The sequence below is a fragment of the Salmo salar genome, chromosome ssa01 (assembly GCF_905237065.1).
Source record: "Salmo salar chromosome ssa01, Ssal_v3.1, whole genome shotgun sequence".
Lineage (NCBI taxonomy): Eukaryota > Metazoa > Chordata > Actinopteri > Salmoniformes > Salmonidae > Salmo > Salmo salar.
This window is the reverse complement of record NC_059442.1, coordinates 57,877,547-57,893,913: the sequence shown is the minus strand read 5'-3', so window position 1 is coordinate 57,893,913 and position 16,367 is coordinate 57,877,547. Positions and strand designations below refer to the sequence as shown.

Genomic DNA, 16,367 nt, shown 5'->3' with positions numbered 1-16,367 from the left:
AAATGTAATACATAAAAACACGACAAATAAAATACACAAAAAGGGAGCTATATACAGGGAGTACCACATCAATGTGCAGGGGTATGAGGTATTTCAGGTACATATGTACATGAAGGCAGGGTAAAGTGGCATCACGTAGAGAATAATACGAGTCAAATAAAGAGCAGAGTAGCAGCAGCATATGATGAGTGTAAAAGTGTGTTTGTGTATGTGTGTGTGTGTGTGTGTGCGCGCGCATGTGGCAGGGTTTTGTGGGAGAGTGTCCGTGTAGTGTGTGTGTGTAAAAATATATATAGTGTGTAAAAAGTATTGGGACAGTGGCACATTTTTTTGTTGTTGTTTTGTCTCTGTTCTCCAGCACTTTGGATTTGAAATGAGACACATTTATTGTGAATAAGAATAGAATATGTTTCTAAGTAATGATGAGTGAGAAAGTTAGACGCACAAATATCATACCCCCCAAGACATGCTTTTTTGGGGTATGATCTTTGTGTCTAACTTTCTCACTCATCATTATTCACGATTCATGTAGGATTATCCGTAATCATGGTAGCATCCACATTAATGTAGAAGTGTTTGGAAACATTCTATTCTTATTTACAATAAAGTGACCCCAAAATGACACAATACATTATTTACCATTCATTTATATTGGACACAAAATAATCTGAAACACAAGCTAAACAAACAGAAAATGCATCCAACAAGTTTGTAGAGTCACACGCTTGATGTAATCATTGCATTCTAGGAGCAAAATTGACCCAATACTTTTGGTCTCCTAAAATGGGGGGACAATGTACAGTAGTGTCTAAACGGTTCACCCGATATGGTTGAAAATACCCTCAAATTAAAGCTGAGAGTCTGCACTTCATAGTCATTGTATCATTTCAAAGTGCTTTAGTACAGAGCCAGAACAACATAAATTGTGTCAATGTCCCAATACTTTGGAGCTCACTTGTATAGTGTTGAGTGTGCATACTGTAGAGTCAGTGCAAGATGGGGTCTGTGCAGATAGTCTGGGTAATCATTAATGAACTGTTTAGCAGTCTTCTGGCTTGAGGGTAGAAGCTGTCTCTGAGCCTGTTGGTCCGAGAGCCGATGCTCTAGTACCTTTTGCCAGAAGGTAGCAGAATGAACAGTCTATGGCTTGGTTGGCTGGAGGCTTTGGCAATTCTTTGGGCCTTCCTCTGACACTGCCTGATATAGAGATCCTGGATGGAAGGGATCTCGGCCCCAGTGATGTACTGGGTTCTCCGCACCACCTTCTGTAGAGTTTTGCGGTTGAAGGTGGTGCATTTTCCATTCCAAGTGCTGGAGCTGTAGTGGTGCAGCTATAGAACGTTTTGAGGATTCCAGGGTCCCATGCCAAATCTTTTGAAAAGGCACTGTTTTGCCCTCTTCATGACTGTGCGGGTGTGTGTGGAACATGTTAAGTCCTTAGTGATGTGGACGCCAAGGAACTTGAAGCTCTCGACCATCTCTACTACAGCCCCATCGATGTAGAGGGGGGCGTGCCATCCCATTTTCTCCTGTAGTCCACGATCAGCTCCTTGGTCTAACTGATGTTGAAGGTAGAGGTAGTTGTCATGGCACCATATTTCTAAGTCTCTGACCTCTTTCTTGTAAGCTGTGTGAGTGCTACAGGGCGATAGTCATTTAGGCAAGTTAACTTGGAGTTCTTGGGAACAGGGACAATGGTGGTCAGCTTGAAACACGTTGAGATTACAGACTGGGACAAGGAGAGATTAAAAATGTCCATGAAGACACTTGCCAGCTGGTGTGCGCATGCTTTGAGAACACTCCCTGATGTTTTGTCTGGCCCAGAGCGGCAGCCTTGCAAGTGTTAAAGAAAAGTCTGCATATCTAAGCATACATCTTGAGTCTGGTTTTATTAAGAAACTAAAAATGGTTCTTTGCATCTCCAACAAAAATCTGGGTAAATAATTTGAAATGAATATGAGTCAGTTCACTCTAGCTATTTACTCCATTTTCAGAGCACTCTCGCCTGAGTGTGCCAGAGCGCAGAATAACTAATGAATTTATGAACTCTCAACACCCTTTGAATATGGCCGTGAAGTGTTCTCTCATTTGTGTCTGGAAGTAGCTAGCAAGCTATCCAACGTTAGCCAGTTAGCTTGGGTGCTTGAATGCTGTTGTGAGGTCAGAACGCTCAGATCAACCCTACTCCTCAGCCAGAGCATCCAGTGTGCGCTCTGAATTTACGAAAGGACAGTCTGACAAAGCTCTGAATTTACGAACCCCCGGAGCGCACTCTGGCACTCCAGAATGAATTTACCATCACATCCTTATTCAGTACATTTAGTTATTGCTTTCTTTTCTAAAGCCTACCAACCTTGACAGCAGGAATGCCAGTTAGACAAGCTGGCTATTCTAACTTATTTGATAGCCTGAAATGGATTCTTGGCAGCTAGTTATTTGTATTTATTTGGGATCCCCATCTTCCTGGGGTCCAAACACATTAAGACACTTACATTACACATGAAACAAAATATAAAATAGTACATCATATAACATTATTACACCACTACATATCAACAAGACAAAATGTATAATACCACCATACAACAATATTACAAGTGCTAGCGTTTGTATGCGTGTGTGTGCGTCTCTTCACAGTACCCGTTGTTCCATAAGGTGTATTTTTACTTGTTTTTTAAAATCTGATTCTACTGCTTGCATCAGTTACCTGATGTGGAATAGAGTTCCATGTAGTCTTGGCTCTATGTAGTACTGTGCACCTCCCATAGTCTGTTCTGGACTTGGGGACTGTGACGAGACCACTGGTGGCATGTCTTCTGGGGCATGCATGGGTGTCTGAGCTGTGTGCTAGTAGTTTAAACAGACAGCTCGGTGCATTCTCGCTTGTCAACACATCTTACAAAAACAAGTAATGAGAAAGTCAATCTCTCTTCCACTTTGAGCCATGAGAGATTGACATGCATATCATTAATGTTAGCTCTCTGTGTACATTTAAGGGCCAACCGTGCTGCCCTGTTCTGACCTAATTTAAATTTTCCTGAGTCCCTCTTTGTGGCACCTGACCACACAACTGAACAGTAGTCCAGGTGCGACAAAACCAGGGCCTGTAGACCTGCCTTGTTGATAGTGCTGTTAAGAAGGCAGAGCTGCACTTTATTATGGACAGACTTCTCCCCATCTTAGCTACTGCTGTATCAAGTCTTCCCTGTGGCTAAGTTGGTAGAGCATGGTGCTTGCAACACCAGCATGGTGTGTGCAACGCCAGGGTTGTGGGTTCGATTCCCACGGGTGGCCAGTACAAAAAAAATATAATAATAATAATAATGCATGAAATGAAATGTATGCATTCACTACTGTAAGTCGCTCTGGATAAGAGCGTCTGCTAAATGACTAAAATGTAAGATGTTTTGACCACAGTTTACAATCCATGGTTACTCCAAGCAGTTTAGTCACCTCAACTTGCTAATTGTTTAGTTAATTATTTGTTACCAAATACAATGCTTTTAGTTTTTTTAATATTAAGGACTAACTTATACCTTGCCACCAATTCTGAAACTAACTGCTGCTCTTTTTTTAATTGTTGCAGTCATTTCAGTTGCTGTAGTAACTGATGTGTATATTGTTGAGTCAACCGCATACGTAGACACCCTGTGGCATGTCGTTAGTAAAGATTGAAAAAAGGAAGGGATTCTACGTGGATTATGTTGGAGAGGCTTCCATTAAAGAACACCCTCTGTTCTGTTAGACACGTAACTCTTTATCCACAATATAGCAGGGGGTGTAAAGCCATGACACATGCGTCTTTCCAGAAACAGACTATGATCAATAATGTCTAAAGCCCCACTGAAGTCTAACAAAACAGCCCCCACAATATTTTTTATAATCAATTTCTCTCAGCCAATCATCAGTCATTGCTGTGCTTGTTGAATGTCCTTCCCTATAAGCATGCTGAAAGTCTGTTGTCAATTTGTTTACTGTAAAATAGCATTGTATCTGGTCGAACACAATTTTTTCCAAAAGTTTACTAAGGGTTGGTAACAGGCTGATTGGTCGGCTATTTGAGCCAGTAAAGGGTGTTTCACTATTCTTTGGTAGCAGAATGACTTTTGCTTCCCTCCAGGCCTGAGGCCACACCTTCTAGTAGGCTTACATTGAAAATATAGAAAATGGGAGTGGCAATATTGTCCTCAATTATTCTGTCATTTTTCATCCAAGTTGTCAGACCCGGGTGGCTTGTCATTGTTGATAGACAACAATAATTGTTTCACCTCTTCCACACTCACTTTACAGAATTCAAAATTACACTGCTTATTTTTCATAATTTGGTTAGATATACTTGGATGTGTAGTGTCAGCGTTTGTTGCTGGCATGTCATGCTTAAGTTTGCTTATCTTTGCAATTAAAAAAATCATTAAAATACACTGCTCAAAAAAATAAAGGGAACACTTAAACAACACAATGTAACTCCAAGTCAATCACACTTCTGTGAAATCAAACTGTCCACTTAGGAAGCAACACTGATTGACAATAAATTTCACATGCTGTTGTGCAAATGGAATAGACAACAGGTGGAAATTATAGGCAATTAGCAAGACACCCCCAATAAAGGAGTGGTTCTGCAGGCGGTGACCACAGACCACTTCTCAGTTCCATGCTTCCTGGCTGATGTTTTGGTCACTTTTGAATGCTGGCGGGGCTTTCACTCTAGTGGTAGCATGAGACGGAGTCTACAACCCACACAAGTGGCTCAGGTAGTGCAGCTCATCTAGGATGGCACATCAATGCGAGCTGTGGCAAGAAGGTTTGCTGTGTCTGTCAGCGTAGTGTCTAGAGCATGGAGGCGCTACCAGGAGACAGGCCAGTACATCAGGAGACGTGGAGGAGGCCGTAGGAGGGCAACAACCCAGCAGCAGGACCGCTACCTCCGCCTTTGTGCAAGGAGGAGCAGGAGGAGCACTGCCAGTGCCCTGCAAAATGACCTCCAGCAGGCCACAAATGTGCATGTGTCTGCTCAAACGGCCAGAAACAGACTCCATGAGGGTGGTATGAGGGCCCGACGTTCACAGGTGGGGGTTGTGCTTACAGCCCAACACCGTGCAGGACGTTTGGCATTTGCCAGAGAGCACCAAGATTGGCAAATTCGCCACTGGCGCCCTGTGCTCTTCACAGATGAAAGCAGGTTCACACTGAGCACATGTGACAGATGTGACAGTCTGGAGACGCCGTGGAGAACGTTCTGCTGCCTGCAACATCCTCCAGCATGACCGGTTTGGCGGTGGGTCAGTCATGGTGTGGGGTGGCATTTCTTTGGGGGGCCGCACAGCCCTCCATGTGCTCGCCAGAGGTAGCCTGACTGCCATTAGGTACCGAGATGAGATCCTCAGACCCCTTGTGAGACCATATGCTGGTGCGGTTGGCCCTGGGTTCCTCCTAATGCAAGACAATGCTAGACCTCATGTGGCTGGAGTGTGTCAGCAGTTCCTGCAAGAGGAAGGCATTGATGCTATGGACTGGCCTGCCCATTCCCCAGACCTGAATCCAATTGAGCACATCTGGGACATCATGTCTCGCTCCATCCACCAACGCCACGTTGCACCACAGACTGTCCAGGAGTTGGCGGATGCTTTAGTCCAGGTCTGGGAGGAGATCCCTCAGGAGACCATCCGCCACCTCATCAGGAGCATGCCCAGGCGTTGTAGGGAGGTCATACAGGCACGTGGAGGCCACACACACTACTGAGCATCATTTTGACTTGTTTTAAGGACATTACATCAAAGTTGGATCAGCCTGTAGTGTGGTTTTCCACTTTAGTTTTGAGTGTGACTCCAAATCCAGACCTCCATGGGTTGATAAATTGGATTTCCATTGATTATTTTTGTGTGATTTTGTTGACAGCAAATTCAACTATGTAAAGAACAAAGTATTTAATAAGATTATTTCATTCATTCAGATCTAGGATGTGTTATTTTAGTGTTCCCTTTATTTTTTGAGCAGTGTAGTTGGTAATGTCAGTGGGTTTTGTGATGAATAAGCCATCTGATTCAATGGAGCTGAGTATTTAAGGTGCTTCAAAGTGTTTTACTATCATGCTTTAAATCATTTATATTTGTTTCATAGTGTAGTTTCTTCTTTTTATTCAGTTTAGTCACATGATTTCTCAAGTTGCACTACGTTTGCCAATCGGTTGTGCTGACAGACTTATTTGCCATACCTTTTGCCTCAGCCCTCTCAACCATACCATTTTTCAATTCCTCATCAATCCAAGGGGATTAAATCATTTTTACAATACTTTTCTTAATGGGTGCATGCTTATTAGTAACAGGAATATGCAATTTCATAAAAGCGTAAAGTGCAGTGTCTGGTTGCTCCTCATTACACACCACAGACCAGCAAATATAATTTTTTTTAATATTATTTTTCATCAACATAAGAATCACTACAAAACGTATTGTATGACCTCTTTTATATACTATAATTGGCCCAGCCTTTGGAACTTTTGGTTTTCCTAGATATGGCTACTACAGTTGAAGTCGGAAGTTTACATACACCTTAGCCAAATATATTTAAACTCTGTTTTTCACAATTCCTGACATTTAATACTAGTAAAAATTCCCTGTCTTAGTTAAGTTAGGATCACCACTTTATTTTAAGAATGTGAAATGTCAGAATAATAGTAGAGACAATGATTTATTTCAGCTTTTATTTCTTTTATCACATTCCCAGTGGGTCAGAAGTTTACATACACTCAATTAGTATTTGGTAGCGTTGCCTTTAAATTGTTTAACTTGGGTCAAACGTTTCGGGTAGCCTTCCACAAGCTTCCCACAATAAGTTGGGTGAATTTTGGCCCATTCCTCCTGGCAGAGCTGGTGTAACCGAGTCAGGTTTGTAGGCCTCCTTGCCTCGCACATACTTTTTCAGTTCTGGGCTTTGTGATGGCCACTCCAATACCTTGACTTTGTTTTCCTTAAGCCATTTTGCCACAACTTTGGAAGTATGCTTGGGGTCATTGTCCATTTGGAAGACCCATTTGCGACCAAGCTTTAACTTCCTGACTGATGTCTTGAGATGTTGCTTCAATATATCCACATCATTTTTTTTCTTCATGATGCCATCTATTTTGTGAAGTGCACCAGTCCCTCCTGCAGCAAAGCACCCCCACAACAGGATGCTGCCACCGCCGTGCTTCACGGTTGGGATGGTGTTCTTCGGCTTGCAAGTCTCCCCCTTTTTCCTCCAAATATAATGATGGTCATTATGGCCAAACCGTTCTATTTTTGTTTCATCAGACCAGAGGACATTTCTCCAAAAAGTACGATCTTTGTATCGATGTGCAGTTGCAAACTGTAGTCTGTCTTTTTTAATGGCGGTTTTGGAACAGTGGTTTCTTCCTTGCTGAACGGCCTTTCAGGTTATGTCAATATAGGACTCAATTTCCTGTGGATATAGATACTTTTGTACCTGTTTCCTCCAACATCTTCACAAGGTCCTTTGCTGTTGTTCTGGGATTGATTTGCACTTTTTGCACCAAAGTGCGTTCATCTCTAGGAGACAGAACGCGTCTCCTTCCTGATCGGTATGATGGCTGGGTGGTCCCATGGTGTTAACCTCCAATTACTCCAATTATGTCAATTAGCCTATCAGAACTTCTAAAGCCATGACATGTTCTGGAATTTTCCAAGCTGTTTAAAGGCAGAGTCAACTTCGTGTATGTAAACTTCTAACCCACTGGAACTGTGATACAGTGACTTATAAATTAAATAATCTGTCGGTATACAATTGTTGGAAAAATTACTTGTGTCATGCACAAAGTAGATGTCCTAACCGACATGCCAAAACTATAGTTTGTTAACAAGAAATTAGTGGAGTGGTTGAAAAACAAGTTTTACTGTATATTGTGGTCACAACATCGAATGGATTTGGACACTGCTTTAAAGCAAATTTCTGCAGCATTAGTAAAGATGTGATCAATACATGTTGATTTCAATCCTGTACTGTTTGTAACTACCCTGGTAGCTTGACTGATAACCTGAACCAGGATGCAGGCACTGGTTACAGTTTGAAGCTTTTTCTTGAGTGGGCAGCTTCAAGAAAGCCAGTCAGTATATTGAAATTACCCAGAAAACATACCTCTCTGTTCATATCACATACTTTATCAAGCATTTCAAACACATTATCCAGATACTGACTGTTAGTACTTGGTGGTCTAGAGCAGCTTCCCACAAGAATGGGCTTTAGGTGAGGCAGATGAACCTGTAACCATATTATTTCAACAGTATTTAACATGCAATCCTCTCTAAGCTTTACAGGAATGTGGTTCTTGAATATAGACTGCAACACCGCCCCAATTGGCATTTTTGTATTTTCTGTAGATGTTATAACCATGTATTGCTACCACTGTATCATCAAAGGTATTATCTAAGTGAGAGATGGTCAGAATATGAATGTCATCTGTGTTGTGAATGAGCCTAGTCAGCCGTCGTACTAGTCACCTTGACATCTGTTACTAGCAAGTTTCTTAAGCTATATATGTTAATGTGGGCTATTTTTATCACTTTCCTGGATGCTTGATTGTTTTTATTTCTTTACCGAGAAGCTTATCAGCAGTAGACATGGTCATGTTATTAATATTTGAGCTGATAGTGAAGGGTAAGCAGCACACAGTGGACTTCCTACTAGGGCCTCAGTGCTAACAGCATAACTCTGGTTCATAGGCACATGATTACTGCATACAATAACTGTAGGATCAACAGAGGCATTCAGGGTAGTTAGGGAGACATATATTAAGTTACTTACATTGTCTCTGCCAAAGCCCCTGGGATAATGTACATTTAAGGCAGCATTATGACAACTCAGCGACACAATGGTAGGGATTAACTGAGCTGGTCTTAGGTCATTGATAAGTCATTGTTTCAATGCAGCCTTGAAATGCATGAACAGGAGTCCAGGAGCCAAGATGATTTGGATAGACTCCATCATTCCTGTAGAGCATCTTCTGTTTCCAGAATGTGTTGAAGTTCTCTATAAAAGTGATTCAAACAGAGCTACAGTAATATTTTAGCCAGGTGTGTAATGCCAGTAGCCTGCTGAATGTTTCACACTCGTAGCCAGTGGTGGGAAAAGTAAAGATACGTTAATAGAAAATGACTCAAAAGTGAAAGTCCTGGCTTTCACTAGAATGTTCTGATCCAGATAATGACTCCATCTGTGGATGACAACAGCAATCTGTAGCATGCATGTATGAATTGAGCCACATCTAAAATGTTATAGCTTTTCTATATCCATATAGAAACACTAGCTACGACCTGCCTTATTTAGCTAGCTCAATGACTGCTATGGTGTGTGGTCATCCACACCCCCTCCCAAAATGGCTGCTGTGCCATTTCTTCCACTTGCAAAATACTACTTGAGTAAAAGTCTAAAAGTATTTGGTTTTAAATATACTTAAGTATCAAAAGTAAATGTAATTGATTAATTGTACTTAAGTATTACAAGTATAAATAATTTCAGATTCCTTATATTAAGCAAACTAGACGGCAGCATTTTCTTGTTTTTTTTTTATTTACGGATGGCCAGGGGCACACTCCAACACTCAGGCATCATTTACAAATGAAGCATTTGTGTTTAGTGAGTCCGCCAGATCAGCTATTAGGGATGACCAAGGATGTTCTCTTGATTAGTGTGTGAATTGGACCATTTTCCTTTCCTGCTAACCATTCAAAATGTAACAAGTACTTTTGGGTGTCAGGGAAAATGTATGGAGTAAAAAGTACATTCTTTTCTTTAGGAATGTAGTAAAGTAAAAGTTGTCAAAAATAAAAATAGTAAAGTACAGATACCCCAAAAAAACTACTTAAGTAGTACTACCCCAAAAAAACTACTTAAGTAGTACTACGGCCCAACATGGTACCAGACCTGAAACAATTGTCCGCTTTCTGGAATCTTTGAGGGCTAGAATCAGTTCTTTAAAATCTGTTTTCAGAAGTTCCGAGCTAGCCCTCCTGATGTTGTTTGACCCCAGATGGACTACGACAGCGTCAGCTCCAGGCATCTGTCGTAGAACGGTCGGAAGCAGCCTTGTAATGTCCCGTACTCGTTCCCCAGGATAGCGCAGGGTTTTTCCCCCGGGAACGAAGATGTTTCTTACAGTAGAACTGCTGATGACGACAGCAGGTGCAATGGCTGAAGAGGTCTGGCCGTTCTTTCCCCTCGTGGTTTCACAAACCTCTCGACACCGCAGCGACACTTCCACCAGGCCAGAGCGGCGTCCGGCTACTGGAATAGAAGAGAAAGAAAAAGTAGGATTCCCCAGTAGCTTGTGCAGATTCGCTACTTGTTTACTGAGATTAGCCACCTCACCCCTGTAGTCCTCTGCAAGCAAACAGTTGCTACATTGAAAGTCTGGACGGTCCACATTGTCCTGGATTAAAACAAAATAAACAAAGCTCCTGCAGCGTTGAAAATGTTTAATAACAACCACCTCTTAAGGATCGGACCCTTTTTTTTAAATATTCGCCTAAAATGACATTCCCAAATGTGCCTAATTTGTTTATTAACAACTTTTCATGTTCAAAACTGTATACTCCCCTCAAACAATAGCATGGTATTATTTCACTGTAATAGCTACTGTAAATTGGCCAGTGCAGTTAGCTTAAATTCTTGTTAATCTTTTTGCCAATATCAGATATGTCTATGTACTGGGAAATGTTCTTGTTACTTCCAACCTCATGCTAATCGCATGAGACTACGTTAGCTCAACCGCCCCGCAGGGGACCCACCGATCCTGAATAAGTTTTTTTCAATGTCAAAGTGGAATTATGTTTTTAGAAATGTTGACAAATTAATTAAAAATGAAATGTTGAAATGTCTTGAGTGAATAAGTATTCAACCCCTTTGTTATGGCAAGCCGATATAAGTTCAGGAGTACAAAATGGCTTAATAAGTCACACGGACTATGTGCAATAATAGTGTTTAACATGATATTTGAATGACTACCTCCTCTCTGTATCCCACACATACAATTATCTGTAAGGTCCCTCAGTAGAGCAGTGAATTTCAGACACAGATTCAACCACAAAGACCAGGGAGGTTTTCCAATGCCTCACAAAGAATGACACCTATTGTTACAGTTTTGAAGGGCATAGTTACAGTTTTCACTTAAATCGGCTTGAAAGTCTATGCCAAGACTTGAAAATTGCTGACTAGCAATGATTAACAACCACCTTGACAGAGCTTGATTTTTTATTTGTTTATTTAAGAATACAATCCAGGCGTGCAAAGCTCTTAGAGACTTACCCGGAACAGACTCAAAGCTGTAATCGCTGCCAATGGTGATTCTAACATGTATTGACTCAGGGGTGTGAATAGTTACGTGAATGAGATATTTATGTACAGTTGAAGTCGGAAGTTTACATACACTATAGGCTATGCAATTGTGTGAGAAAACAGAGTGATGGCCCCCGTTTAAAAAGAGGAGGATCCCATCAGCTTTCTATAGGCTAGGTCTACTATATTTATTTCTCAACTTTCCTAATATTAAGTACTTTGTTTCTCTTTACAACAGGAGTATAGACTACCAGGCTGGCATGAAAATGTACCACGGGAAAAGCGTCCTCCATTTGCTATTTAAGTGTATAGATATCAATTTATTTTTTTCCACTGCCCCTGTTTAGAGACAGGTGCATGCTAATGGTCCATTCTAAATCAAAACAAATTTCACACATATATTATTTAGTATATGTAAAGACAAGATTACATCAAGAATAGTCTGATGGGTGACAATATTAACCTATCACATGTGAATTATATATTATCACTTGTGGATGATGCCCAACGTAAGGCAAGAAACAAACTCATTTTTTTTGTGACTTGTTCTAATCATAGTCGCACACTTCATGTAACCTAGCCCATAGGCCTATATGTTTTGATAAGGTTTGTATCACAACTAAAGTGGCCCAATAACTTCTTAAAATTAAGCACATGAATCCGCGTTACAAGGGGTGTAGAGCCTAACTGGCGTACATATGCAGCACGTGAGTTTCAAGTTTGGGGAAGATCATTTTCACCATAGAAATGCACCTTTATAATAAGAGCATTACATGGATAATCACATTTGCTGTCACTTTTGATAATGGTGTTTTCCCACTAATGGAACATTCACGCTTATAGCCTACTGCCGTATATGCATTGCTGCACGTATAATGTGAAGAAATAGCCTAACAGTTTATCAACATTTTAAGCTAAACGTTCTGATCTGTTGTCAGCCTCATTGCGTAATTATTTTTTTGATGCTAGTGGTTAAATTAATTTGGGATCGATCTCATCCCACAACTGTCCCAGACTATGTATGGAATATTTATTTCTAGCACAGAATAGAATAGAATAGGTCGACTTTTGTACTGTGGGGGATAGTAGATTGACATAGGCTAGTGCTTTTGCTGCTCGTTAGGCCTACTCATCTTGTTGGCTGACAAAAAGTAAATGTGGACAGTTCTTCCAATATCTTCAATATGCTCCTCAGAATTGGATAAAAACGCGTGCAGTTGCGTCCCCAATGTGTCTGTCTTCACTTGTAGCTTGTGAGAAAGACCCGATCACGTGATGGAGAGTTATGTGAGTGAGAGGTGCTTGTGAGTAATGGTAGGTTTATTTGAACAGTGAGAGACAGAATGACAACAAAAAAATCCTGAAAAATGCATGTAAAAAATGTTATAAATTGATTTGCATTTTAATGAGGGAAATAAGTATTTGACCCCTCTGCAAAACATGACTTAGTACTTGGTTGCAAAACCCTCGGTGGCAATCACAGAGGTCAGACGTTTCTTGTAGTTGGCCACCAGGTTTGCACACATCTCAGGAGGGATTTTGTCCCACTCCTCTTTGCAGATCTTCTCCAAGTCATTAAGGTTTCGAGGCTGATGTTTGGCAACTCGAACCTTCAGCTCCCTCCACAGATTTTCTATGAGATTAAGGTCTGGAGACTGGCTAGGCCACTCCAGGACCTTAATGTGCTTCTTCTTGAGCAACTCCTTTGTTGCCTTGGTCGTGTGTTTTGGGTCATTGTCATGTTGGAATACCCATCCACGACCCATTTTCAATGCCCTGGCTGAGGGAAGGAGGTTCTCACCCAAGATTTGACAGTACATTGCCCCGTCCATTGTCCCTTTGATGCGGTGAAGTTGTCCTGTCCCCTTAGCAGAAAAACACCCCCAAAGCATAATGTTTCCACCTCCATGTTTGACGGTTGGGATGGTGTTCTTGGGGTCATAGGCAGCATTCCTCCTCTTCCAAACACGGCGAGTTGAGTTGATGCCAAAGAGCTCCATTTTGGTCTCATCTGACCACAACACTTTCACCCAGTTGTCCTCTGAATTATTCAGATGTTCATTGGCAAACTTCAAACGGGCATGTATATGTGCTTTCTTGAGCAGGGGGACCTTGCGGGCGCTGCAGGATTTCAGTCCTTCACGGCGTAGTGTGTTACCAATTGTTTTCTTGGTGACTATGGTCCCAGCTGCCTTGAGATCATTGACAAGATCCTCCCGTGTAGTTCTGGGCTGATTCCTCACCGTTCTCATGATCATTGCAACTCCACGAGGTGAGATCTTGCATGGAGCCCCAGGCCGAGGGAGATTGACAGTTCTTTTGTGTTTCTTCCATTTGCGAATAATCGCACCAACTGTTGTCACCTTCTCACCAAGCTGCTTGGCGATGGTCTTGTAGCCCATTCCAGCCTTGTGTAGGTCTACAATCTTGTCCCTGACATCCTTGGAGAGCTCTTTGCTCTTGGCCATGGTGGAGAGTTTGGAATCTGATTGATTGATTGCTTCTGTGGACAGGTGTCTTTTATACAGGTAACAAGCTGAGATTAGGAGCACTCCCTTTAAGAGTGTGCTCCTAATCTCAGCTTGTTACCTGTATAAAAGACACCTGGGAGCCCGAAATCTTTTTGATTGAGAGGGGGTCAAATACTTATTTCCCTCATTTAAAATGCAAATCAATTTATAACATTTTTGACATGCATTTTTCAGGATTTTTTTGTTGTTATTCTGTCTCTCACTGTTCAAATAAACCTACCATTAAAATGATAGACTGATCATTTCTTTGTCAGTGGGCAAACGTACAAAATCAGATGGGGATCAAATACTTTTTTCCCCTCACTGTAGGAGTACCTATTTCTTTGTCAACCGCTCAACATATTAAGCATCAACCTCTCCTTCCTTCTTTCCCTCCCTTAAGCTCTTTTCTATTTTGTTCAGCATTGTTCAATTTAATTCTTCATACTATAAAATAATATAAAATAATTCCACAGAATTCTAAGCAAATCTTGTCTGCTAAATGAACTAGTGTAGCCCACAGCCATATGGCATAGCCAGATCAGGACCTAACATAAGGACAACTCAGAGTATGCTATTATGTTCTTCTGAAACAGACTACATTTTCTTCATATCATGTTTCTTTAGACCTGTCTAAAATAAATAATGGATTTATTGTGAAGGTGTAAGCTATATTACATGGATTTATTAGACTTTTTAAAATGTAGATGTTCCAAAGGTCCGCATCAGTGGCTTGTAGGCTATGTGTGGAAGCCAGGAGATGCTAAATGTGTTTATGTTAATTAACGGTCAATTACCGTGAGACCGACAGTTATTTGCTTGACAATCACCGGCTGATGAAATTTCGCGACCGCCACAGCCCTAATCAATGCATCACCATGGAGGACTACTATTATAATGGAGTGGATGGCACAGAATTAAGAAATAACTATTTAAACTCCGGTAGCCTAAGTAACCTTTTACAGAGTGGCATTACAGAATTTGCCATTCCACATGTGGAAATATTGCTACTGCAACATGTTAACAGCACTGTTACACATGTGAGGAGGAAAGCACTATTTTCCCCCCCATGTGTGAACTTGCAATTTCACATGTGAAAGTGACATTTACACGTGTCCACTGGGCACAGACGTCAATTCAACGTCTATTCCAAATTGGTTCATCATTATTTCATTGAAATGACATGGGAAAAAACGTTGATTCTACCAGTGTGTACACAGTGAGTGGACTTTTCTTACATGTGAAACTGCAAATGTGATTTACACATGTTAATGTTTCCAAATGTGAACGTGCAATTCCACATGTGAAAATCGTACTTTTCTTACATTTTTTGTATTATTATTATTGAATTATTATGTAAGGGAGGAAAGGAATAACCTACTGTTTTTTGGCAAACTCTAAAGTCCTCTGATAATATTAGTCCTGTGCTTTTGACAGGTGTTGCTTGAGAAACAAAACAAGAACTGATTTGATAATTTGATGATGAAAACAAAGTCCTGCACATATATTTCATATGAATAGCCTACAAATACCACTTTTCACAGTGAATCCTTTTTGTTTAGGTCTATACGCTTTGTGCTAATGAATTTAAGTTGAACATTGCCAAAGTTTAATTAAATGTGCAATAAAAAAAAAGTATGTTGCCTGGCTGTTGATGTAGGAATTAGATCACAAAGCGGTAACCCCCCCCCGGCCCCCCCCTCCCCCCACTGAGCTAAACTTTTTGGAAATGGCAAGTTCACTTTCTCACCTATTAACTCATCTCAAGTCTGTTGATCAGCAGCTCACATCAGCAGGATGAGGGGCATTTGGATTAGGAGGGATGTCTAATGTAGATCGCTAAAATAATGATCATGATCACACTTCCTCAATATTACCTCAAGGACAGAACTACATCAACTTAAATGGAAAGAATGAATGCATTAAAAGCAAGTTTGATGTCTAACAACAACAGAATGCCAATAAAATGAAAGGTGAAGTTTATACTTCAGGCATTGGCGGGACTTTTAAAGATATTACCGCAATTATGACTACCTTGGTTGAAATGAAAGCTGTTTCAGTGCAGGACACCTTTCTGACAGCCACTTGTTATGTGGTAGAATTCCAAGTCACACTGCTACGCCTTCCTTGTGGCTCAGTTGGTAGAGCATGATGTTTGCAACGCCAGCATGGTGTGTGCAACGCCAGGGTTGTGGGTTCGATTCCCACGGGGGGCCAGTACAAAATAAAAATGCATGAAATGAAGATGAAATGTATGTATTCACTACTGTAAGTCGCTCTGGATAAGAGTGTCTGCTAAAATGTAATAATTGTAATATTCCTAATGTATCTGATTTTCATTGTTTTGCTGCAGGTCAAAGCGCCCAGCTTTGCAAAGTGCCACCGCAAGAATCGACTCTCCCATGCAACAGATCCCTCACCAGAAGGTAAGCATGACAGCACCTTCAGAGACGTCACACACTTGGCCAGAAACACTCTGTTCGGTCTCACTCTACCAAAAATATTCAGCACAACGAATACTCAGTTTTCATA

At 41.1% G+C, this 16,367-nt stretch overlaps 1 protein-coding gene across 4 annotated transcripts in view; it reads left to right on the top strand.

Annotated features, from left to right (window-relative positions):
• LOC106606152 (LIM domain-binding protein 3) overlaps positions 1-16,367 on the top strand; it is a 62,361-nt gene that overhangs the window by 26,047 nt on the left and 19,947 nt on the right. For all 4 annotated transcript variants that reach the window (XM_014202295.2, XM_045720362.1, XM_045720348.1 and 1 more), the window contains exon 3: positions 16,189-16,261. In XM_014202295.2, the coding sequence (XP_014057770.2) occupies positions 16,189-16,261 (73 nt within the window). The remainder of the gene's footprint in view (positions 1-16,188; positions 16,262-16,367) is intronic.